The sequence below is a fragment of the Procambarus clarkii genome, chromosome 19, assembly GCF_040958095.1.
Source record: "Procambarus clarkii isolate CNS0578487 chromosome 19, FALCON_Pclarkii_2.0, whole genome shotgun sequence".
In the NCBI taxonomy this organism is placed as follows: Eukaryota; Metazoa; Arthropoda; class Malacostraca; order Decapoda; family Cambaridae; genus Procambarus; species Procambarus clarkii.
This window is the reverse complement of record NC_091168.1, coordinates 15,642,664-15,669,846: the sequence shown is the minus strand read 5'-3', so window position 1 is coordinate 15,669,846 and position 27,183 is coordinate 15,642,664. Positions and strand designations below refer to the sequence as shown.

Here is a 27,183-nt window from a genome sequence, read left to right as displayed (position 1 = left end):
CTCTTTCCGTACTTATGTCGATTTCTGTTTCTCTTTTACCTTCTCAGGCTCGTGGAGTGGGCGACCAAGCCCCCGAGTCGGTCCGTTTTGGAAAACCGGGCTCTGTAGCCTCCGCTGCATTGGGCCCCGACCTTGCTCGTCCTTTGGCCGTTCTGACTACTCCTCCTCGGCTTCCCTCTCTCCCTCCTCTGTGGTTGGGTCAAGCCCCTAAGCCCCCAGTGGTGACTACCTCATCCCCTGGCACAGCTCAGTCTCTAGTTGTGATTACTACGCCTTTTAACCCCTCTCTCTCTGGAGGTTCTCAACGTCATCCTCGACATAGCCGCACTCGCTCGATTCCTTCCCGTTCTGATGTGTATCAAGCCTTGTTTGGTCCCGCTTTGTGGGCTAAATACTTTGATCTCCTCCCTCTTGATTCTGCGCCTCCTGACAATTTCTCCCTTCATTGGCACCTTGTTGATTCCGTAGATGCCTCTTGTCACCTTCAACTCCACCCGTCTCGGTACTTGTGTCGTTGCTGCTCCTTCTCAGGATCCGGCCTCCCGCTTGGCTGCTTTATCCTGCTTTGGCGAGACCCCTGTTCGGGTCTCCAAGAACGCTCGGTTGAATGCCAGTGTTGGCACTATTCTCCTCCCTCTCCATGCTGCAACCAGTGTTCAGAATCTGCAGGACTGCCACGATGATATTCAGCATATCCTTGAGGCCCAGGGCCATTCTGTCCTCCAGATAGACACGTTTACTCGTCCCCATCGTGGTTGTTGCCGTCAGCCCCTTCGGGTTGTGAAGATTACTTTTGATGGTAGGACCCTTCCGCCCTCTGTCATTCTTGCTGGTGTCAGGTGCTCCGTCCAGGAGTACATTCCCTCTCCTCGGCTCTGTAATAAGTGCTGGAGGTTTGGGCATGGTGTCCCCCGCTGCTCTGGAACTGTCTCTCTCTGTCCTTTGTGTGGGGGCGAAGGTCACTCTTAAGTTGGAGTGCACTTCTTCCCAGGCTCGCTGCCTCAATTGTGGTGTGGCCCACCCTACCTTCTACCGTGCGTGTATACATTAAAAGCTTGAGACAGCCGTCCTCAGCTTGAAGCACCGGGAGCGTTTTTCTTTTCTTGAGGCGATGCGCCAGGTTCACCGACTCCCACCTTATGCTAACATCTCTTATGCTCGCGTGTTGCGCTCTTCCTCTCCTTGTCCTTCCCACCTTCCTCAGACTCACAACCGTTTCCAGGCCATGAACCCTGATATGCCCACTGCCCCCTCCTCTGTTCCTTTGAGCTCTGTCCCGAAGGGTCCCCCTCCTGGTCCTCTGTCTGGTGTTCCCCTTCTTTCTGCCCGGTCTGTCATGTCTCCTGTGTCTTCTTCCTCATCTCCCTCCAATCCTCCTTCCCATACTTCTCCTCTGTCTATTGGCTCTCCCATCTGTCCATCACTCTTCCAACGGCCCTTGTGTGTGCTCTCGTTCAGCTTCTCCTGTTGAGACGCTGGAATCTGTTGCCCAGTAGGTAGTTGCTGGGACACCTGTCTCTTTAAGTCAGAAGCGTAAGCCTGGCTCCTCTCCTTCCTCCTCCCTGGCGGGTAAGAAGGCTTCGCTTTCTTCCTCGGCCCCTACTTCTGACACTCTCGCTCCTTCTCCTCCCATTTTGGTGGTTGCGCCCCCTGTTCCTGCTATGGAGGTTTCTTTGGCCACCGCTTCCCTCTCGGTTGCTGCCCTTGCTGAGGTGCGCTCCCCTCTTTCTACTCCTCTGTCCTTGACTGCTTCTCTCGGTTGTCTCACTCCTCTTCCTCCTCTGGACCCCGCCCATCCACCTCTGGTCTGTTCTCCCGCTTCTTCCCTCCGTCTTTGCTCAGTTTACCCATGCCCCCTTACCCTGACTTTGCTGACCCTGATCCCGACCATGATCTTCTTTAACGTGCTATGTTCCTCTTTCGCCTTTGTTTCTTCCCTTGTTCTCTGTTGTTGTCCTTTCTCTTCTCGTCGATGTCTATTCTTCAATGGAACGTTCGGGGTTATTATGCCAATTTCCTTGAACTCCAACTTCTGATTTTGCGGTTTTTGCCCCTTTGTGTCTGTCTCCAGGAGCCGATGCTTGGTGCTCGTCCTGGTCGCTTTCGTGGCTATTTCTTTCTCTATCTCCCCCCCCCCCCCCAGCTGTTTCTGGGGCTCTCTTGATACGCTCTGATGTTTCCGTTGTCCCCTTACTTTTTCCTTCGCCTCTCCATTGTTCTGCTGCTCGTATCTTTGTGAGGAAATGGTACACCATTTGTTCCATTTATCTCCCCCCCGAGGGTCCCGCTTTCTCTTCCCGATCTGAAACACCTACTTGACTCCTTGCCGGAGCCTGTGCTCCTGCTAGGTGATTTCAGTTGTCGTCATTCCCTTTGGTGTGATGTTCTGATGAACACCCGGGGTCGCCTTCTTGAGCCGTTTCCTCTCTTCTTCCCTGTCTCTTCTGAATTCTGGTGTGCCCACGCATTTGGACTCTTGGACTCGCACCCTTTCCTGTCTTGATCTTTCTCTTTGCTCGTCTTCTCTTTACTTAGATTTCACGTGGCAGGTTCTTGATGACCTACATGGGAGTGACCATTTCCCAATCCTAGTTACCTTTTTCTCTTTTCACCCTCCTCTCTCCTTCCCTAGGTGGCAGTTTGCTAGGGCGGACTGGAACCTATTTACCTTCAGTGCTGCTCTCTCTGACCTCTCCCTTCCGCCTCTCCCTCGTTCTCTCCTCCTTTTTCATGACACCATTTTCGACGCTGCCCTCCGCTCTATTCCTCGCTCTTCCTCTCGGGGTTCACGGAAGTGCATTCCTTGGTGGAATGCAGACTATGCTCGGGCTGTCCGCTGTAAGCGTGTAGGCTGGAAGAGACACCGCCGTCGGCAGACGGCCGATTCTTTTCTTTCCTTTCGGAAGGCGAGTGCGGTGGCCCATAGGGCCATCCATACGGCTAAACGTGAATGTTGGGCATCTTATGTCTCCACCATTATGTCCGAAACTCCTCTGCCGTAGATCTGGAAGCGTATCCGCAAGTTAACGGGTAAGTTCGTTCCCGATGTTTCACCGGTCCCTCACCTCCGTGGTACTCATGTGGCGAACCCGTTGCAGGTCGCTACCGAACTGGGTTCCCACTTTTCTAATGTTAGCTCTGGTTTTCATCTTCCGCAATCTTTCCTTCTTCGTAAACCTGTCCTTGAATCTCGTCCTTTAGATTTCTGCACTCATCTTCGACTTCCCTATAACGATCCCTTCTCTCTATCTGAACTTCGTTCTGCCCCGGCCCTCTGTGGTTGTACAGCGGCGGGCTCCAATGGCATTCATTATGAGATGCTTCGCCATCTCCCTCCGTGCACGTCTCAGTATTTACTGAGTCTGTATAATCGGATCTGGGAGTGGTCATGAGTCCCTGAGGACTGGCTCGATGCAGTTGTCCTCCCTGTTCGCAAACAAGGGTCTCTGGGAACATCCCCTAAGGACTTTCGCCCTATTGCCCTCACAAGTTGTGTCTGCAAACTCTTTAACCCTCAAACCGCTAGGGGCCCAAATGGAATTCACACCCACAGGCGCAACAAAAAAAAAATCCAAAAAATTCTTTCGTCTTATAGAAGTGTTCATTTTTGTTCCCTGATCACGGAAAAAATAACAAAAAAATCGTAGCTGGCATATTTTAGCCGCAATAGGGTAGGGAAGTGTGGCAAAAAAAGGGCGTTGGCAGAGCCTTCGCCAGACGAGGTCTACTCCGCCCGAGCTGTCAGACGGCAGTTGCCACAAATATATTATTACCTAATTATTTCAATATCTCTGATTGATTTTTTCTTAGTTTTTTTTGCAGTAATATTATTCCATACAGTGAATTGTGGTATATTTATATTATAAAATGTGTGAACCATCGCTGTACTCAAAATTATGGTGTGCATATTAATGATTCAATTATTATGTTCATAAAACAATAAACAAATAGTTTTGCTGTTGTTACACTATATACACAGGTTATATATAAGTATCTGCATGTTTTGTACACCATAACGAACTACTAAGTTGGTCTTGTGAGTCAAAAAGCAACGAGGAGTGACCGCCAAACACCAGCGAGCCACTCGCTGCCACTCGCTGCCACTCCCTCCCTCAACACCACCTCACTCGCCCTCATTTACCTCCCACAATACTCTTTCTGTATTTATTCACTATACACAGACGTTATATATACGTATTTACATGTTTTGTTCACCATAACTGTACATCTAAGCTTGTATGGTGAGTAAAGGCCATAAGACGTCGGAACTCACACAGTCAGCTGATCGGCGGCCGCCCTCAAGGCCAGACGCACTAATATTTGTCCTCCAACAATATTGTTTGTGGTGTTATTACACTATATACACACATATATAAGTATCTACCTGTTTTATTCACCATACCTGAACAAATAAGCTGGTATGGTGCCCAAAGACCATAGTGGCCATCAGTAAACAACATGCCAAGTCGTGCAGACGACGCTCCTCCTTCACCAAAATGGCGGCTCCCAACCTACTCCTCTCGCTGTTATCTCACACTATACACACGTTATATATAAGTATCTACATTTGTGTTCACCATGGCGAACCACTAAGCTGGTATGGTGAGTGCAGTCAATAAATGGTGAGACCACACAGTCAGAAAACGACGCCACAACCCTCCCTCCCACAGCATTATTTCTCCCTCCATGGAGCACAGCGCTAAATATCACCACAATCCTGCTATTACCAGAATCCTGGTCAGTTTTATCACAGTCAGGGGGCTTCAGTAATACTATCACTGCTAAATAATAGCAGTATCATTTATATTATGGTATTTGTAGGCGATGCTGTGGTCACAAGCTGAACAGCGGTGCTGTGAGCTCATGCTGCGTGCGCCAGCCTTGGTGGCTTGCTCAATACTGACGCTGTAACACCCAGGAATGTTGGCCTGGATTTTTTTCTAGGTGGCATCTGGCAACTATCGGTCGTGGCTGTACTATAGCTGCCCCTATCCCAGGCAGGGCGTTTAAATTATAGTGCTAGACACGAAATCATATATAAATGATGAGTGCGGTTTCGGTTTTGTCACTGATATCATTTATATATGATATGCTATTATATATATGATATATATTATATATATATATATATATATATATATATATATATATATATATATATATATATATATATATATATATATATATATATATGCTATTATATATGATATATATTATATATGATATCAACCATCTCAAGATAACGTTCATGTGATGTGGTTCCTGGAACACCATCACCTCTCCCCTTGTCAATTTAGTTTCCACAAGTGCCATAGCACAGCAGATATCCTGGTGAACTTGGAGGTCTATATTCGTACTGCTTTTGCTGCGAAGACCTCCGTTGTTGTCCTCCTTTTTGACCTGGAAAAGGCTTACGACACCACTTGGCGGTATCATATTCTATCCCAGCTTCATTTGTTTGGCCTTCCTGGTCATCTCCCTCTCTTTTTCCGCAGCTTCCTCTCTTGTCGTTCCTTTTGGGTGAAGCTTGGTACTGCTCTCTCTGGCTCTTTTCAGCAATACGAAGGTGTGCCCCAGGGTAGTGTTCTGAGCACTACTCTTTTTCTGGTTGCCCTCAATGGTCTTCTTTCCTCTCTTCCTTCAGGCGTCTTCTCCGCTCTCTGTCGATGATCTTACCCTTTGCTGTCAGGGTGATGATTCGCCTTTCCTTCAGTGCCGGCTTCAACTTGCAATTGATGCCGTGTCGTCTTGGGCCACCGATCATGGCTTCAAGTTCTCTACTACTAAGACTTGTGCCATGACTTTTACTCGAAAGCGGGTTGTTCTTCGTCCCTCTTTGTCAATTTATGGTCATCCCCTTGAGTACAAAGATTCTGCTAATCTTTTGGGGTTATTCTTTGACACATGTTTGTCTTGGTCTTTCCATATCTCTTACCTCCGAGTTGAATGCTTCAAGGCCCTTACCCTCCTTCGGGTATTGTCCCATACTTCTTGGGGAGCGGATAAGCACACTCTCCTCGCTTTACATTCCCCTCTCATCCTGTCTAAGCTCGATTATGGTTGCCCTGCTTACTTGTCTGCTACTCCTTCTACTCTTTGTCGTCTTGATGCTTTGCACCATACTGGGTTGCGCCTCAGTTCTGGTTCCTTTCGTTTGACTCCCGTCCTCAGCTTGTACGTTGACACTGGCTTCCTATCTTTCCAGGACCGCCGTGATCGCTACTGTCTTCGCTATCTTGCGCAGTCCTTGCAACATCCTTCCTCTTGCCTCTGTCGTACTTTAACTTTTACCCCTCCTGTGGTTCCTGTTCCTCTTTACCACCTCCCTCTTTCTGTCCGGTTATCTCGCTTACAGGATTTTCTTTGTTCGTATTTCTAATATTTCTCTTCGTGTTGTTCCCTCTTTGCCCCCGTGGAGAGTCCCCCTTCTGCAGTTTTGTACATCCTTGACCTGCATCACCAAAGCTTTTACCCCTCCTACGGTTCTAAAACGCTTTTTCCTTGAGCACTTTTCTTCTCACTCCCGCTCCATTTCCGTCTTCACCGATGGGTCTAAGTCTGTGGACGGTGTTGGCTACTCTGTTGTTTTTCCTGATTGCACTTATATGTGTCGCTTACCTCCAGAGACTAGCATCTTCACAGCGGAGCTTTATGCTATTCTCTATGATCTTCGTCTCCTGCTTTCTCGTGGTCAATCATCCTTTGTAGTTGTTGTTGACTCCCGTAGTGCCCTCATGGCTCTCGGGTCCTTTAATCCGGTTCATCCAGTAGTTGTCGAGATCCAGCATTGGCTGTTTCTTGTTCACAGTAAATTTAAGTCGGTTGAGTTTTGTTGGGTTTCCAGCCATATTGGTGTCTTTAAATGAGCATGCGGATGCTGCCGCCAGGGAAGCTGTCCGCTCTTGTCCCATCTCTCGTAAAGGTATTCCTTCTTCCGACTTTTACCCGGTTATCCATTCCTCCATCCTTACCCGTTGGCAGGCTTGTTGGTCATCTGTTACCAGTAACAAACTACATACTCTTAAAAGTTGTGTGTCCTCGTGGTCGTCCTCCTACCACCATAACCGGCAATGGGAAACAGCTCTGGCGAGGTTGCCTATTAGCCATACTCGCTTAACTCATGGTCACTTGATGGAGCGCCGCCCTGCTCCTTATTGTCCTAATTGCATTGTCCCTCTTACAGTCGTGCATATCCTTGTTGAATGTCCTGACTTCCAGGACGAGCGTGTGTCTTGTTTTCCGACCGTCCCCCGCGGTCGCTTGTCTCTCGATAGTATTCTTGGTGACTCAGATACTTTTGATATCGTTCGCCTTATGCGTTTCTGTTCTCTTATTGGCATCCTTGGTGATATTTAGCGCTCTCTGATTATCCCGCACATTTGATGGTGCTACGTAGCCTTCCTGGTTTGGTGCCTTCTTTTGATAATTACTTACTTGTGATAATTAGTGCTGTAGTGGGAGGAGTAGTCTTGGTGGGGAGGGAAGTAGTGTTATCTGCTGACTCTGTGTGACCCCCTTTTACTGTTTGGACTCACTATACCAGCTTAGTTGTTCACTATGGTGAACAAAACATGCATATGCATATATATATAACGTCTGTATAAAGTGAATTAAAGCAAAAACAGTATGGTGGGAGGAGAATGGTGGCAATTAAGGTGAGGTGAGGGAGGGAGCGAGTGACAGCCAGTGGCAGGCTGCCACTGCCACTCGGCATACCAACTTAGTGGTTCGTTATGGTGAACACAAATGTAGATACAGTACAACCTTGATTCAACGTACTATATGGGACCAACCCCAGTTCGTTGGAGTGTTGGATTCGTTGCAAGAGGTGACCTTCAGGAGGCGTTTGTGTCAGTGTCTTTTTTTTTTTCTTGTACACAATAAAAATGCATTATCATTTTACATACTCTACCTATATATTACTTCTCTACTAAAAAATACTGTAATTCATAAATTTACCTTATTGTTGAAGTAGTGTCCATCTTGAAGTATAGTGAAGTTGTGAATGCTCTACAGTAAATACGTACTGCAGTGCATTATGCCGTTAACACTGTGTTGATTAAAAGTAGTTCTGCTGTATGTTGAGTACTACAATACAGTTTATGAAAACTATTGTACACTAAAATTACTGCAACTTTAATTTTAACACTGTGTACACACTTAAATTTAACACTTGTTCTAACTGTTCACGCTGCACACGATGTTTTTAGATGTTTGCATGAGCTTTGCTGGTGCTCGCTGCTGCTGTGGGTTCAGCTGCTTCTGAGCTGGTGCTGGCTGCTGTTGTACCAGTGATGGGTACAACTGTGCTCGTGCTGGGTACGGCTGTTCTCGTGCTGGGTACGGCTGTTCTCGTGCTGGGAACGGCTGTTCTCGTGCTGGGTACGGCTGTTCTCGTGCTGGGTACGGCTGTTCTCGTGTTGGGTACGGCTGTTCTCGTGCTGGTTGATTTTCTGCTACTAGTTCTTGCAAAATATTGCTTCATTTTTGGCATTAATAAGGCACTATTAGTAAGCCCCTGAGACATTTTGTTTTATAACCAAAGAGCTGTAGTAAAAAAATGGTCAATTCTACGATTATTCTTCCACCGGCGGATAAATACCGTACGTCAATCGCAGACAAAGCTAAGGGCACTGGGTGCATACTGTACGAACGCAGACTAAGTCTATACGTACACCCTTCAGTAGGCTGGTGTTTAAGCCTGATCCAGTAACATGAATTTCTCTTAAATATTCGATTTACATCAAATTATATATTTTTGGGTTATATATTTAGTTTAGCAACATTATTACGGTAATAAGAGCTATAAAAAATACTTATTTTGGAACTGATTTATTAATTTTATTATTTCGAAGCTGTAGGTCACTGAACTGTGGCGACGAAATCGAACAAAACACTGCCTGGTGTTGTGTTCGATTTCCAGTAACATATATTTATCTCAAATATTCAATTTACATCAAATTATATATTTTTGGGTTACATATTTAGTTTAGCAACATTATCACGATAATAAGAGCTATAAAAAATACTTTGGAACTAATTTATTAATTTTATTATTTCGAAGCCGTAGATCGCTGAACTGTGGCGACGAAATCGAACACCACAAGCATGGTGTTGTATGGACAGGGACTAGACCTGTCCACTCGTGCTGGAGTTGTGCTGTCAATAACGTGAATAATTTCTCAAATAGGAGATATCTATCTTATTACAGTATATTTTTGGTTTTATATAGTTTAGTTTAATTAGGATAATAAAGAGTTATTAAAACACCAGTTTTAGAAATTATTTATTAATGTGAAACGTTTAAAGCCATGGGTTACTGAACTATGACAATACAGATGAAAGTGAGTGAAACCTCACTGTAAAGTGAGGTTTACTGTACAGTATTCCATTATCTGTCCACCCTCACTCGTCTTGTTTCATCACAGAAAATGTATATAAGAAGATTTCAACACATTAGCTAGCTATTCACGCTTCAGCCTTTAAATTAATTTACAAAGATAAGTGTGCCACAAATCGGTGAACGAAAATCATTGAAACTCAGTCGTTCACTTTGGACGACTCTGGCTGGTGTTTGGTTAATATCCGTCACTTCTTGTGGACCATCTGGCTGGTGTTTGGTTCATATGATTCACTTGTTGTGTGGTCCACTTGTGTGATCCAACTTGTCTTATGAAGGAATTATTAATTGTAATCTGTGATAGAATGAAACAGTTTTCCACCACTCTGTGAACTCTGTCCCAACATCATAAGCTTGTGGTCCACTTGTGGTCCACTTGTGTGGTCCATTTGTGTGATCCAACTTGTCATATGAAGGAATTAATAATTGTAATCTGTGATAGAATGTGAAAGTTTTCCACCGGTCTGTGAACTCTGTCTCGACATCGTAAGCAAATCCGAACATCCCCCGCTTCGTCGAACCGGGTGAGTAAATCCGGCATGAAAAGTGTGCGAACTAGCCGGAAATTCGTTGAATCGGGGTACTTTGAATCGAGGTTGTACTGTACAGGCATACCTCAGTTTAAGAGTTTAATTGGTTCCTGGAGACGCCTCGTATTCCGAAAACTCGCATTCCGAAGCTAATTTCCCCATAAGAAATAAAGGGAAATGAATTAATCCGTTCCTGACTACCCCAAAAACCCCACATCAAACTAAATTTTTATACCTAATTCATCTAAATAAACCTACAAAACTATGTTCAAGTTATTACTTACCTTGCTGTTGAATGCTGTAGGCGTATGGAAGATGGTGGGAGGAAGAGAGGAGTTATTGTTTGGAAGGGGAGTCCCCTTCCATTATAACATCAGGCAGTGAGGACTTCACTGGTATGCACACTCTGGCACATTTTGCCTGCATACCACTAGGGCTTGCTTGTCTTACTAAGAATTTGTCTAATGACACTTGTTTTTCCCTACATTTTAACACTTGTCTGTAGTAAGACATCACATTACCCATTTAAAAGGTCAATGCAACGGCCTGCTACAGCTTTATCTGGGTGAGTTTTTTCAACAAAATTTTGCAGTTCTTCCCATACTTCACACATTTTCTTAATCAAGAAGGGACATCCTCTACTGCCTCTACTCACAGCTATTTTCTTAGGTTGAACCTTACCAATGGCTTTCTTGAGACCCATGGCAAGATATATAATGACAACTTTTATGCTCAAATGGCCAAAAAAACGATAAAAAACTGTAAATCCTTGTGAAGAATTCAGGTGGGATAGTCACTGGACACGAGACACTGGTAAACTGAGGCGCGATCGCCATGCCACCACGCGCCAGTCGGCCTGTACACGTACAGTGGTACCTCGGAATGCGAGTGTCCCTGTATGCGAGTTTTTCGGAAGACGAGCAGGATTTACTCCAAAAATATGTCTCGGAAGGCGAGGGTTACCTCGGGACGCGAGTTTGTTGATACGTGTACAGGCCGACTGGCGCGTGGTGGCATGGCGATCGCGCCTCAGTTTACCAGTGTCTCGTGTCCAGTGACTATCCCACCTGAATTCTTCACAAGGATTTACAGTTTTTTATCGGTTTTTTGGCCATTTGAGCATAAAAGTTGTCATTATATATCTTGCCATGGGTCTCAAGAAAGCCATTGGTAAGGTTCAACCTAAGAAAATAGCTGTGAGTAGAGGCAGTAGAGGATGTCCCTTCTTGATTAAGAAAATGTGTGAAGTATGGGAAGAACTGCAAAGTTTTGTTGAAAAAACTCACCCAGATAAAGCTGTAGCAGGCCGTTGCATTGACCTTTTAAATGATAATGTGATGTCTTACTACAGACAAGTGTTAAAATGTAGGGAAAAACAAGTGTCATTAGATAAATTCTTAGTAAAACAAGCAAGTCCTAGTTGTATGCAGGCAAAATGTGCCAGAGTGTGCATACCAGTGAAGTCCTCACTGCCTGATGTGATAATGGAAGGGGACTCCCCTTCCAAACAGTAACTCCTCTCTTCCTCCCACCTCCTCACCATCTTCCATACGCCTACAGCATTCAACAGCAAGGTAAGTAATAACTTGAACATAGTTTTGTAGGTTTATTTAGATGAATTAGGTATAAAAATTTAGTTTGATGTGGGGTTTTTGGGGTAGTCAGGAACGGATTAATTCATTTCCCTTTATTTCTTATGGGGAAATTAGCTTCGGAATGTGAGTTTTCGGAATACGAGGCGTCTCCAGGAACCAATTAAACTCTTAAACTGAGGTATGCCTGTATCAACAAACTCGCGTTCCGAGGTAACCCTCGCCTTCCGAGACATATTTTCCGAGGAAATCCTGCTCGTCTTCCGAAAAACTCGCATACAGGGACACTCACATTCCGAGGTACCACTGTACTTATATATAACGTGTATATATAGTATAATAACAGAAAAAGGAGTGTGGGGGGGGGGAGAAGCCATTTTGGTGAGGGAGGTGGTGACATCTGCATGATTTATCATGCTGGTAGGGGTGGCCACAATGCTCTTTTGGCACTATACTGGCTTAGTTGAACAGTTATGGTGAACAAAACATGTAAATACTTAATAAATACAGTACTTATATATAATGCATGTGTATAGGGTAATAACACCACAAACAGTATTATTGGGGGAGAAATTTTAGTGTGTCTGACCTTGAATGTGTGAGGGAGGCAGCCGCCACCTGGCTGTGTGTAGCGACGTCTCTTAGTGCCTGAACTAACTAACTATATCAACTTAGTTGTACAGTACTTATATATAACATGTGTATATAGTAAATAAAAGCAAAAACAGTATGGTGGGAGGAGAATGTGGGCGAGTGAGGTGTTGAGGGAGTGAGTGGCAGCAAGTGGCTGGCTGGTGTGTTGCGGTCACTCTTCATTGCTTTTTGACTCATAATACCAACTTAGTGGTTCGTTATGGTGAACAAAACATACAGATACTTATATATAACCTGTGTACATAGTGTAATAACTGACAAAGTATTTGTTCACTGTTTGATCAACATAATAATGTTCAGCCTCCTTCACACATTCAAGGTAAGACGCACTAAATATTTCTCCCCCAACAATACTGTTTGTGGTGTTATTACCCTATATACACACATTATATATAGGTATCAACAATATGTACACCATAATTTTGAGTACAGTGATGAGTCACATTTTAGTATATAAATATATCACACTACATACTATTGAATAATATTACATTAAAAAAAAAAAAAGAAGAAAAATCAATCGGAGACATTGAAATAATTAGGTAATTATCTCTTTGTGGCCACGCCTGCCTGACAGCTGGGGCTGAGCAGACTGCCTGGGACGCATGATGAGTCAGCACCTGTTTTTTGCCAGACTTCCCTGCCCTATAGCAGGCAAAATATGCCACATGCGATTTTGTTATTATTTTTCCCATGAACAGAGAACACAAATTAACAGGTTGAGAAGATTTTTTTTTTTTTTTTTTTTTTTTTTTTTTTTTTTTTTTTTTTTAATGCACCTGTAGACAGTGGCCAAATAGTCCTTAGCAACACAAGGGTTAAAAAGGTTGACACAACGGTCTGCTACAGCTTGATTTGGGTGACACTTTTCAACAAAACTTTGCAATTCTTCCTATACTGCACACATTTTCTTAATAAATGAGGAAGAGACATCCCATACTCTACATACCATTTTAACCCTCATTTTTATTTACCATTTCACCACTTTACTACTGTATTTACCACTTTACCATTTCTAACCCTCATACCATTTTCATGTTTACGAATGATCTCTTGTTTTTTCCTCTATGGTCATTCTCATGTAAGTTTTCTTGGCTTGAATTTTACCACTGGCTTTCTTGGGCCCAATGGCAAGATTTATAATAACAACTTTTATGTTCAAATACCCAAAAATCCAAAAAATCTAAATCTTTACAAAGAATTCAGGCGCGATTGTCACTAGGCGGAAAGCACTGGTAAACTGAGGCATGATCGCCGTGCCACCACGCGCTAAGTCGGCCATACGTGTATCAACAAACTTCTTTTCCCGAGGCAAAGCTCATAACCCAATTCAGATTTTATGAAGAAATTTGGCTCGTAACCCGAAAAGTTTATAAATAGAGGGCATTCATAAGCCGAGGTGTCACTATATATGCATAGCAAGTTCAGATATGTCTGGATAATTTGATAAAATTAATAAATCACAATGTTTATGATTTGTCTTAAATCAGCAAACTTAAAACTTAACAGACACCTTCGAAGTATATCTGATCAATCAGGGTGTAACTAATGTCAGGCTGTGAGCAGCTGCAACGACCAACCTGATTGACCAGACCACCAACCAAAATGCTTGGCCAGAAACTGGGCCACGGGGACATTAACCCTTGGAATCATTGACTGGTATATGACAGGGGTGTAAAGTGGCTTGAGAGAGAGGAAAGGTGGGAAGCATATCTTCCTTATTAGTTAACCAATTATGACACATTGTTCAGATTAGATAACTTTTTAATGTAAAGTACTTTTATACAGTACTGTATATCACTTAATAATTGCGGTTGCTCTGGTTTAAATTTTTTATTAAATTTTAATGTAATTTTTGGTTACCTTTTTCATACAGGTTTGATCGATCAGCAGTCGTTTTTAGAGCACTGCGCCAGGAACTTCACACTATACTCTCAGAATTTTATCCTGAGGATGTAAGTATTTTGCAACGACATATTGTGTATTTACCATATCGGCTGAAATTTGTGTATGATAGATCCCTCCCATCTGATATTACAGGAATATACTGGGGCATAACTGTCTGACCTCTTATAGTGTTCAAGTGAGAACTTGATAGACACCTTCAAAGAATACCTGATCAACCAGGCTGTCTTTCATATGGTAGGCTGCAAGATGCTGCATTGAACAGCCTGGTTGACCAGGCCACCAACCAGGATGCCTGGTTAGAGACCGGGCTGCAGGGATGTTGATCCTCAGAATCATCGTAAGATAACCAAAGGGCAAGCCACTATGACTACAATGAAGAGGCATTTCATTACATTTGACACTGGCTTCTTGCATTATTGGTCTGAAATGAGGGGTGTGCTACAGCAGTCTCACAGCAAGCCTACTTGATCAAGTGGGGTGGACCTCACTCTACCAAATATTATCTGATAACTGGAGGAGGCCGGTTTGGATTTTCTGTTGTCCCAGTTAACCTGAGAATTTGTTTAGTGGGATCTGGATAATGAAGGTTTCTTTTGCAGTAAAATTATTGGAAAAATTTGATAACAATGTTTGGATATTTTAGGTCCAGATTTTTTTAATGTTTTGAAAGTTAACATCCCTGTAGCAAATTCTTTCAGAAATTTAAAGGTTTCCATGACTATATTGTGTGCTATGATAAGAGATGGATACCTCCTACACTTGCAGTAATACCATTTCTTCTGCCAATGCATAATAAATGTCAAAATACTTAAATACTTAAATATTACAAATACATGTTTTATTAATTTGCTTGTACAATGTTTTCAGGGAGACATGATGTCGATGGAAACCCTACTAGAGCGGTTAATCTCAAAGATGTTAGAGGATCAAAATGAGCCTTACATTGACATTGATGATACCATGAAAATGAACCATGTAGAGTTTCTCGTTCGTGCTAACCTAATTACAAGACACCATAAAAATATCTCTCAAATCAGATTCATTGACCCAAGAATGTAATTAGAAATTCAAAGTTCGGTGGCAGAGAACCCTCACTTTCCAAATACCTTTTAGCCCTCTGTATCTTACTTTAAGTTTATACCATCATAAAATTTATACTTTTGTTCCTTTCATGTATTTCCTTTGCTTGTTTAAGTTTCAGCTACAAACTATAAAGATGCTACTAGCACTATCATCATTATCCACTCTTACATCAGTGTTGGCATCAGTGTGGTGCTTGGATAATGGAGAAGAAATGATTTGTAAACATTGAACTTTGGTTCATTATACTTTATGTTGTCTCATATCCCTTTGTTTACATTATGTCTTGCCAAATATCTTAACTTGATTCCCACTGAAGCTTGTAATAACCAAGTATTTTATAAATAATATACTGTATTTATATATGAGAGCCTCTGATTTAATATTGTAACCTTTTTATATTTATGAATGAAGAAGCACAAACCTCTTGGCCCATAGTTCAAAATGTTCAACATGATTCTGGGTATCCGACAGACCTGTGTTTTAGCTTGACGTGGCAGGGCAGCCTGGTCACTTATTAACCCTGAGGACAGTTGACAGTGGTTTATGAAGCCCCTCTTCTAGCTGAAGTTAGACTAAGCTGTTCATTTTGATCTCACACCACTGTACTGTACCTGTATATTTACCTGCATGAATACCTGTTTACCATCCACCCTCTGCATCAGGGTTACATTCCTGGAAACCTACATCCAGAGGCAATCTTTGAAGAAAGAAAGAAATTAAGCTCTAGATACTTCACACAAAAAATCACTTGTTTATTCATACAGTACTAAATTACTGCATTTCTTTAAAACGTTTTGGATGCTTGGGAGTAAACAAGATGCTGGAATGTAACAAAAAAAATTATATTTGTCAGAAGTAACAAAGAAAAAACAGAATCGAATGTAATGAAATGCCAATTTCTGGGTGAGCCCCCGTGGCTCCCTGAAGCTATACATACAGATATGGTACTACCTACTAGGTCGCAAGAGCTGCAAAGTTATGCAGGTTCTCTTTTAAATTCAGCTACTCGGAAGAAAACATTCCAAGTAGCTGAGCCCATATGGTGAGTGCATAGTGGACTTACCTGGCACAGGAGTGGGGCTGTATGCTGTCTACAGCATACAACTGTAGGTTTTGATGCCAGTCCCCAGTAGGGACTGAGCCTTCAATAGAGACTTCCAACCTGGCCAGGACCTAGAGCAACATCTGAACTGGGAGGAAGATACAAGAACCACCACCATTCCAGCCAAAAGACTTCCGCCAAGAGGGAAGTGCAATTGGGAATGGAACCGCATATGAGACCATGGCACTGAAACCATGAGTCGGCCTGTGCCTGTGCGTGGGAGGATTGTGGGTTTGCGCGCTCCACAAATAAACCGAAATATACTAGGACAAAATCGGGTTACAGTAACATAACACGGATCACAGTTATCACAAAGTGTATAATCACATTTAAGAAAGAAAAATACAGTGACAGATGCTAGAACTTTGTGTTAAATAGAGAATAACCACCTGCGCCAGGCCGCGTGGTACTGTAGTGCCCGAGGCCCATGTTTACTTATTTGTGTCTCGGTATACTTGGACTATAGTGGAAGGGATACAGTGAATAGTGAAGGGTAACACAACGTAAAAAGGTGTGAAAGTGTAGGAAAACTGTCGTGCGGAAAATTGGTAACGTATAATTCAGTGCAAAAGTAAGGCAACACAGACCAGTCTCCGTGTACAGTGGCCAAGAGGCTTGACCTAGGGGGACACTCTGTGAATATACAGTAGTGAATATATATTGTAATACGGGATGTGCATCAAGTAACTAATAATATTGTAAATCACATAATATTGCTAGCCGGAAATTAAGCAGAAAACTCCTTTTAGTAATAGTCAATAGGGCAATAATATAAGATCAAGTAACTGGCAACTCGTCGCATCCACCTAGCGACCTGGGACAGGATGACTGTCAAACACATCCCAGTGGGACTGCCTACCAGGGGGGACTACCTTCCTGTACCATTCAATAAGTACCTGTGCAAAAGGTTTGAACATATAATTGTATACATATATTACAAATAGTAAAAGAGTACAGACAACAAGGAATAAAGATGATAAATCACAAATAGGGAAACACAGTCTCTACACCACGAACCCAACATGGAGGTGTGTGGCAGCTGCTTTAAATAATTTCGGAAGAGTGTTGTAGGGATTGTATGTAACATTTGTAACACAAGATTTCACCTGAGTTGTACAGAACTACCTACACACTATGCAAACAGACAAGGTACAGTACCTACTTTATCTGTCACAATGATAGACAGATATGGGAAAATATCACCAGACTAATGAATGACATTCCTGAGGCACATAGGCTAACATTCACACAAAAGCTACCAGAAATATATGCAGATTGTGTAAAAACCGCAATGAACACGGAACATAACCCAAGGACAGAGTTTAGAGAACCAAATTAGCAATGTGGAAGGACATTTGTGTCGAGGTACCCAAAAACCGACAATATGAATAAGGAAAGCAAAAATGAGAATGAAGAGAACAAAAGTGAGAAAAATAAGAGCATCAAGGAGAAAGATGAGCACAACCAGGAGAAAGATAAGAGCAATACCGAGAAAGAATGCGGAAATGAGAAAGTTAGGACAAGAAGCACAGACTGCCTCAAAACAGAGGTGGCCAAGGCATGCACAGGTATAAACAATCAGAAAAAAATAACAGATGAAAATATTTGCAGATATTATGCAAAAGGAAAGTGCAGATATGGGACCAGGGACACAGAATGCACATTCATGTGTAGCGAGTAAACATTATACTCGCTCTAATCTCTCATTACCTTAGTGACAACTCATTAGCACTGATTATGACTACTCAAATCCTTTCCCTAATTACAGGTAACATTCTTTCCATCCTGTTGGAGGAAGCTGAGGTGTAATCCCCAAATATAAGCAAGTGAGAAGTGAATAGCCAACAGTACATTTCCAGTGATTCAGTTAACTTCAGTACAGACGCTTCGAATTTACCACACCTCTACAACCTTAAGAATGTAGCACTCAGCATGTATAGTTCCAACCGACCCCAAGACACAACAGCTTCGACACAGAGTAGACAGCAGATTACGACCACATCGAGTTACAACTCTCTCGTTCCCCATCGAGTTTAGACATGATTTCCCATTGAGCCGCCATGCTCTCCCGCATAGAGCTCTGCGACTCCGGCCTCACTCAGCTCTCTGCTCTGCTCCAAGCTCCATCTCAATGTCTACAACACTGCCAACAACTGACTGCTGTAATAAAGGCTACTAGATAAATATGAAACCCACTAAACACTGTGTATCTAATCTACCCAACAACGTAACTTAATCGAACGTTACACATGCATCCCCGAAAATGCCGAAACACGCTAGGGAAGGGCAGATGTTTTAGAACAGAGTGCAGATATTTCCACCCAAAGCTATGCAAATTCAATTAATGAGAGGAAATGCTACGATCTTCAGTGCCCTGATTTCCACATAAGAGGTGCACGGTGCTATACAACATAACATAACAACACAAAGCTGCTATTAGGACAATATCCAACTCTGGCCCCAGACATCACTCGGTACCCCTACTCAAATCTCTGAATATGTTAGACATTAAGTCACTGCACATTCTCTCATGTGTATTATACATATATAAAACGCTAAACTATAATGCCAATCCTGATCTCAAAAGCTTCATAGAAGGTTGTAACAGAACCCATGAGCACCACAACAGAAATAAATACAGTTTTCATATTCCTAGAGTACGACTTAATCAAACTAGAAATGCTCTACAAATCAAGGGGCCCAGAATGTGGAATGACCTTCCCAACCATGTTAAAGACTGTACCTCTCTCAACCAGTTTAAGATAAAAACGAAGCTATACCTAATAAATTCCCTGTAACCTACCTTACCCTTCTATTGTCAACCAATGTCTGTTTTTTTTTTAAAGAGCGCTGTTTGTCGACATAATTGTATTTGTGCTGCTTTTTCAGCTATGTTTTCATTTCTTGTTTTCATTCTACTCTTTATGCTCAATTAGTATTAAGCTTGTCATTTAAGTTTTTCATGCCCGAAACGCTTTGCGTAATAGTGGCTTTAGGCATTGTATGTACTAGCTCTACCTATAAGTCAACCAATCTTTGTAAAAATTTCTTGTATGTATGTACCTTACCTAAATAAACATTTATTTATTTATTTTTTATTTATTTATTTTATTATTTATAACACGACATAACAAATAACATTTTATTTAGGAAAAGTATATACAATGAGGCCTCGACTTCCGATGCTAATCCGTTCCCAGAGACGGATCAGAAGTCGAAGCAAATTTTCCCATAAGAAATAAAGGGATTTGAATTAATCCGTTCCCCACCCTCCAAAATATTAACATAAAAATACATTTTATACTGAATACAATGGTTTTTTTCTAACTATAATACAGTACTAAAGTTACTCTTACCTTTATGGAGGGCTCTTGATGGCGTATGGAAGATGGTGATGGGGGGAGGAGGAGAGTTGTTACTGTTTGGAAGGGGAGTACCATTCCATTATCACATCAGGCAGTGATGTTTTCTCTGGGGTACTCTCTCTCCTACGTTTTGCCTGAATACCACTAGGACCTGGTTGTGGTTCAGTGCTTGTTTGTCTCACTACAAATTTGTCTAGAGACATTTGTTTTTCCATTCGTTTTAACATTTGTCTGTAATGATGCATCACTTTAGCACCCATAATGTCCATTTTCTTAGCTAGTATGGTGGATATCGTTGACTGAGATTTGTTGTACTGCCTAGCCAGTTCACCTACCCGCACACCATCTTCATATTTACGAATGATCTCTTGTTGTTTCTGCTCTATGGTCATTCTTACATGGGATCTCATTTGTTGAGCCTTACCACTGACTTTCCTGGGACTCATGGCATATTATATAATAACTACTTTAATGTTCAAAATGCAAAAAATCACCACAAAAGCGGAATTTCTTATAGGCGCAATCGTCACTAAGCAGGTAGCTGTAGTAAACTGAGGCAGGTCGGACCGCGTGACCGGGAACCACGTGCTCGGCCGACCCGAACATGTACCAACAAATATCGGATGTCGAGTCACATTTTTGGATGAAATTTATATCATAACTCGAAATTATCGTAAGTAGGGGCAATCGTTTGTCGAGGTGCCACTGTACATAGATGCAGAGTTACGAACATACTGTTGGATTTATAGGTAGAGCTAGTACATACAATACCTAAAGCCACTAATACGCATAGCATTTCGGACAAGTTATGGAGGAAAAACACTTAGACTAAAACTTAATAGTAATTGGGAGTAAAGTACAGAATAAATTGTGTTAAAAAAAGGGAATAAAAAGGAGAAAAAAGGGGGGGGAACATGGCAAAAATCAGCAATTGAACAAGTTGGTCAACAAACAGCATTGTTTAGAATAGCAAGACATGGGTTGACATTTAGGGGGTAAGGTAGGTTACAAGGAGTTAATTAGGTAGTACTTAGTTCTACTCTTAAACTGGTTGGGAGAGGTACAGCCTTTGACATGATTAGGGAGGTCATTCAACATTCTGGGTCCTTTGAGTTGTAGAGCATTTCTAGTTTGGTTAAGTCGCACTCTTGGAATATCAAATAAGTATTAGTTTCAAGTGTGGTGCTCATGGGTTCTGTTACAACCTACTAGGAAACTTTTAAGGTCAGGATTGACATTTGCGGTTCAGAGTTTTAAATATATAGAGTACACATGAGAGGATGTGCAGTGACCTAATATCTAACATATTCAAAAGATATTCCAAGAGTACGAATATCAAGATCAAGATAATACCAAACCAAAACCAAATATTTTGATATTCCAAGAGTACAACTTAATCAAACTAGAAATGCTCTACAAATCAAGGGACCCAGTATGTGGTATGACCTTCCCAATCATGTTAAAGACTGTACCTCTCTCAACCAGTTTTAAGATAAAAATTAAACACTACCTAATAAATTCCCTGTAACCTACCTTACCCCTATATTGTCAACCCATGTCTGTTATTTTTTAAACAATCACTGTTTGTTGACCTAATTGTATTTGTGCTGCTTTTTCTGCCATGTTCCCCCCTTTTTCTGTGGGGAGCCCCTACGGCTCCCTGGAGCTTATCGGGCTAATGGATGTTAAGTTAGACCGGGACATTAGCTATGGAGTTCAGACCTACCAGGGACCAGCGCCAGAACCTGGCCCCTTCAGAGAGGTTTCAGGGAGCAATGGCCCTGGAAAACCCCATATGGTTGGGGGTTTTCCTTATCTGCCATCGACCGGGGTTAGGCACCCAGAAAGGTAGGCGTAACAAAACAAACCCCACATGGTAAGAAACTACAACAAAAACCGAACAGAGAGGTAGAAAACTCCCTACAATCCCAAGGAAAACAATCAAACAATCAATTTACTGCCGCGCCGGTCGTCCCTACAGCCCTCCCCTCCCCGGGAGGGGGAGGGGGGGCCCCGGACCTCACCACGCCGGCTGCCGTCAGTTCGCAAGCTAGTGTCAACCGGGATAGACGCTTCTCTGGCCTCAAATTCCTTGGCGGTGTTTGCCTCGTGTGGCGTTCTCTGCTGTTTTTGTGGTGTGTGGTGACCAGGAGTACTTCATCAGTGCCGGGGCTGCATGCGCCTAGGGGCTTCTTTCCCTAGGTGCCCTGTGAGTACTGCCCTTGCGTGTCAGGGTTATCTTCTCTGGGGCGTTCGGAAACCACTCCCATAGAGGTTTTTGCTGCTCGGCATTTGCCTCGCCCTTGGGGCCAGCTGGGGCTTGGGGCCCTTGTTTGGCCTTGGGTAGGGAGTGGTATTGTGCTGGTTAGGGCGTCAAGGTGTTGCACGGCCTGCCACGTAAGCGGCGACCGGTTCCTTTTGCTCTGGGGACGGTGTACTTTTGCGGGGTTTTTTCTTTTTTGTTTTTGTTTGCCTGGTGGAGGTTCTGCCTCGTGGGCCCATAGTTCCTCTGGTATTGTTTTGGTGGCCCTCTGCTAGGCCCCCGTGCTTGTACACGTCCCAGGGGTTTTCAGTATTATCATTTACCCTTGTTTTGTTTGGGTTTCTTAACCGGTTAGCAACACCTTGCCCGGGCTTCCCGTAGTTGCTACCCTACGGGCCCTGGAAACTCGTCGGGGCTTGGGGACTCATGGATGCGTCTCCCGAGTTCCAGCCTGCCTTGTGCGGGTTTGAAGGTTGCAGTGTGCCCTTGTCTCAGGGTGACAGTCACCTGTTTTGCCTCCGTCATGCTGCCTGTTGGGTCAATGACACCTTTGACCCGGACTCTTGCGAGTCCTGTTCTCTGCTTGTGCTTCAGTTTTACTCTGAGGATGTTCCTATTAGAGTACAGGCAGCATCAGCGTTGCATGTTAGATTTAGGTTATTGCAACGCGCTAGGTCGGTTTCCCGCCTGGATGCCCCGAGGCTGCCCCGTTTTGGCTTTAGGGACCCTGACCTGGGGGCGTTGGTTGCTATTGCTTTGGCTCCTGCCGCGCCCTCTGGTCCTTCCCCTGTGGTTCTTCCTGCACCTCCCCCCCCCCCTGTGTCCGGCTCCAAAACGTATGCGGTTTTTGGCCTTGGCACAGGATTTAGTTGGTGGAGAGACTCGGGCTGCTTCGGGGGCTGCCCCTTCCGGGTCGGGGACGGAGGCATTTGAGCCGGTTCCTCCTGCCGAGGCTTCTGGGTCCCACCAGCAGGCCCCCTTCTTGTCTGCCTTTCCCTTGGACTCTATCTTTTCTTCAGGGGTAGAGGGTTTGGAGGACGGCTCTGCCCCGGGTCCCGACGTAGGGGATCCTGGGGCTGGGGAGGAGTCGGCCTTGGGCCCCCTGTGACCCCGCTTGGATGCTTTTGCCTTCCCCACGGGGTTTATTGTTGCAGGGGGAGGGGTTTTCTTACCCTCCCTCCCTGTATGAGTATGATTTGGGTTCGGTTCCGGGCGCCTTTGGGTACCTCGGCTCCGTCTTTCCAGGGGTTTGCTACTTCCCGTCTCTCCGCAAAGGTGGCATGGGAAGCTCTTGCTGCATACCTCTTGCGAGACCCGGGTTATGCCTCCCCAATGGATCCGTCCTCGTTTGAGTTCAGTTCTTCTTCCCATTTTTGGGTGCGTTTGGAGGTTCCGGGGTCTTCCTGGCTAGCAGACTGCCCTTTCTTTTCGTTGGGGGCGTGGCATGGGTTCTGTCGGACCCGCACGCTTGATTGGTGGGAGACTGCTACTTTTATGCAGGTTTACCTGGGGGGCGAGTTTGAGCACCTTAATGCGTGCTTATTCACTCCTGTGCTTTCTCGGGATGTTGGCCTTTTCCAGCTTCACGTGCAGGTTCCTCAGCTTTCGGCTTCCTTGGTTGCGGAGGAGTTGCGCTCCCGTGGGCATTTGGCTTCGGTCTTGCGTTTCTTTTCCCTTCTCGAGCTCTCTTCTGCTTGGCTTGAGGAGGATGTGGGAGCGTTGAGTGAAGGGCCTTCGTCCGGGGCGCTTTCTTCGGCAGCTAGGGCGTCGGCTGCACTGTTGAAGCTCTTTGCGCTCATCCTGAAGGAAGCGGTGTCTCTGTTTTTTGCTTCTCGCCTCGCGTGCCATCAGGCTGTGCTCGTCCTCTCTTTGGAATCCGCTTGGGCCCTGGCTCTTAGGTTTTCGTCTCCTTTTTGTCCGTTGCTGTTTGAAGAGTCTGCAGTGTCCCAGTTTCTGCATGCGGCTTCGTCTAGTTGTCGTCCTATGGCGGACTTGTTGATTCTCCGGAGCGGTCATTCTCGGCAGTTTCGGAGGGGTCGTGCCAGGGTTTCGGGTTCCGCTGGTCAAGGTGGGCCATTGGTGCCAGTTTCTGAGCCGTTGTTCCCTTCGGGGCCAGCGTCGTCTGGTCGGCACAGTGATCGCCCTGTTCGACGGTTGGGTTCTCGTAAGGTGCGTCGGCCCTTTCGCGGTTTGCCCCGTTGACGGGGCGATGGGGGGGAGGCTCGCTCTGTTTGCCCACGCTTGGTCCCACGATTTGTGGGCCTTTTCGGTCGTGTCATCCAGCCTGCAGTGGCGTTGGGCGACTCGTCCTCCTTTGGGGGGTTCGGGGCTAACAGGGCAGGTCTCTTCTCCTGTGCTTCGTCAAGTCATCTTGGAGTGGGTGCGCTTGGGCGTGGTCGAAACGACTACGTCCCTCAGGTGGCTTTCCCGCCTGTTTCCAGTGCCGAAACGGGACTGTGCGGATCTGAGGTTCATTCTGGACTTGTCCTGTCTGAACCCCTGGATTCCTTGCCCCTCCTTTCGGATGACTACTCTGTCTCAGGTCCGCTTCTGTTGGAGCCGGGTGCCTGGATGGTGTCCCTGGACCTCAAGGACGCGTATTGGCACGTTCCTATTCATCCGGGGTTCAGGAACTGGTTAGGTTTCGTGGTGGGGCGTCACGCTTACCGTTTTCAATGCCTACCTTTTGGCTTGAATCTGGCACCTCGCGTTTTCACGCGTCTGACCCGGGTTGTGGTGACCCGTCTGCGTCTTCTAGGGATTCGGGTTTTGGCCTACCTCGACGACTGGCTGGTGTGGGCTCCCAGTCGGTCAGCTTGTCTGCTCGCCAGGGATATGGTTCTTTCCCAGCTTGCCAGGTTCGAGTTCCTGGTGAACTGGAGGAAGTCCCATCTGGTTCCGTCCCAGGTTCGGACCTGGCTGGGTCTTGTTTGGGATTCTCGGACCGCTTCCTTGTCTCTCCCTCCGGCGGCGGCTGCGGGACCGCCGTTTGCTGTTTCTGAGGGGGTCCCGGGTCACTCGGCGGTTGCTCAAGCGGTTGTGCGGGAATCTGAACTTTGCCGTGCTAGTCTACCCGCCGGGTCGGGTTTGGCTTTGGCGTCTGTTTTGGTTCCTTCGGGGACGTCCTTTCCGCCTCTCTCACGATCGTTGGGTTCACCCTCCGGGGGTCTTATGTCGGTTGCTGCATCACCGACTTCCTCTTCGGGCTTTTCGGGGTTCGGTGCCTTGGCGCCTTCCCGAGCCCTCGCTCGATGTGTTCACGGACGCGTCGTCTCTCGGCTGGGGCTTTGTGACCAGTGCTCACCAGGCAGGCCAGGGACGGTGGGGTCCGTCCTTCCATCGGGCTCACAGCACGGTTCGGGAGTTCGCGGCTGTCTGGTTCGCGCTTCGGAGGATTCGGGTCGCTCGGGGATCGATCATTCGCCTCCATTCGGACTGTTCTCCAGTGGTTCATTGCCTGAACCACGGGGGTTCTCTTCGGTCCTTGGCTCTTTGGGGTTGGTCCCTTCGAGTGGTTCGTCTGCTGGATTCTCGGGGTTTGGCTCTCTGTGCGGTTCACGTCCGGGGAGTGTCCAACGTTCTGGCAGACGGTCTGTCTCGCTTCCTTCCCCTGTCCACAGAATGGACGGTCGACGACGACTCGTTTCGTTGGATCTGCCAGACGTACGGTCTCCCAGATGTGGACCTCTTCGCGTCGGCGTGGTCCTGGCGTCTCCCTATATATGTGACGCCCTTCCCCGACTGCGAGGCATTCGCGGTGGATGCCTTTCGGCAGGACTGGTCGAGGTGGGGTTACCTGTACCTCTTTCCTCCGGTCCAGCTGTTGCTTCGGGTTCTGGTTCGGTTAGAGACATTCCGGGGAGAGTAGTCCTCGTGGCCCCTTGGTGGCCGGCCCAGCCTTGGTTTCCGGTGCTTTTGGCTCAGTGCCCGAACCTGGGACGTTTCCCGCGGCTCCGCCTCTTTCAGCAGGTCGGCCCGATCCGGTACGGGGCTGGTTCGACCTTCTCTGCTCTTCGCGTCTGGTCTTTTTGACGCAGGTGTATCACCATTTCTATGGTGATCAGGTGGCTTCTTTGATGGTGTCCCACCTGAGAGCTTCGTCTAGGCGACCGTATGAAGTTTCCTGGCGTTCTTTTCGCCATTTTCTGGCTCTTCGTAGGTTGTTTTTTCTTTCGGATCAGGTTGTTTTGTCCTTTCTTACTTGGCTTTTTCAGGACCGTCATTTGATGCCCAATACTGTCGCCTCGTATCGTGCGGCGCTGGTGGAGCCGCTCAAGCTAGCTTTCGGGGTGGACGTCACATCCGCCCCGTTTCGTAAGCTTTCACGTGCTGTTTCACCTCCGGCCTGCTCATGCGCCTCCTGAGCCGTCCTAGTCCTTGGACAGGGTGCTCTCCTATCTTTCCTCTCCTCGGTTTGTGGTGGCCCCTTCGGTTCCTGATTGTTTTTCCAAGGCTTTGTTTTTGTTGGCATTGGCCTCTGGGGGCCGGGTAGGGGAGCTTCATGCTCTCCTCCGGCGCAGGGGTTTCTGCTCTTTTGGTCCTGGGGGTAGGTTTGTCCGTTTGCAGCCTTCTCCATCTTTTCTGGCGAAGAACGAGACGGCTGCTTTCCGGAGGGGTCCGTGGGTCATTGATGCTTGGTTGGTTCGGCCGGGGGTGCATCATGTGTTGTGTCCTGTTGCTGCACTTTGCCGTTACCTGGGTGCTTCAGCCGGGGTGGCTGGGGATGCGCTTTGGGTTGATCCGGTTTCCCTCATTCCCTGTTCCAGGGCTCGGGTCACCCAGGTTGTCCGCAGGGTTATTAAGTCTAGCCAGCCTGCGGTCTATCCTCGCGCCCATGATGTTAGGAAGTTTGCAGCTTTGGCTGCCGTGTTTGGTAATATGTCTTGGGCACATATTCGGGCGCGTGGATTTTGGAAGTCGAACAGGGTCCTGGCCGGCCGTTATTTGGTGAACGTCCCTGCTCCTCCTCGTTCTTGTGTTGCTTTGGGTCGCAGGTTGCAGCCAGTTGTCTCGACTTCGCGTTGAGGAGTTTGTGGCCGCCGCCTCCCTTTTCTGGGGGGAGCCCCGTCGGCTCCCCGGAGCTTTACCAGCTGATATGCTAATGTCAGACTTTGGCATCAATCATGTGTATGGAGTTCTAGGGCCTACCGGGGACCACGGCCAGAACCTGGCCCCCTCAGAGAGGCAAGGGGAGCAATGGCCTATAGAAACCCCTGTGTGGTTGGAAGCATTCTATGTCTGCCATCGACCGGGTCAAGCATCCAGAAAGGTAAGCATTCCAAAACA

General features: G+C 45.7%; 1 protein-coding gene across 1 annotated transcript in view; it reads left to right on the top strand.

The window, feature by feature from the left end:
* LOC123757620 (centromere protein K) overlaps positions 1–15,529 on the top strand; it is an 84,837-nt gene extending 69,308 nt beyond the window's left edge. Inside the window, exons 3-4 of the mRNA XM_045741435.2 lie at positions 14,053–14,131; positions 14,952–15,529. Of these exons, the coding sequence (XP_045597391.1) occupies positions 14,053–14,131; positions 14,952–15,143 (271 nt within the window). The 3' untranslated portion in view covers positions 15,144–15,529. The remainder of the gene's footprint in view (positions 1–14,052; positions 14,132–14,951) is intronic.
* The last annotated feature ends 11,654 nt before the right edge of the window (positions 15,530–27,183 follow it).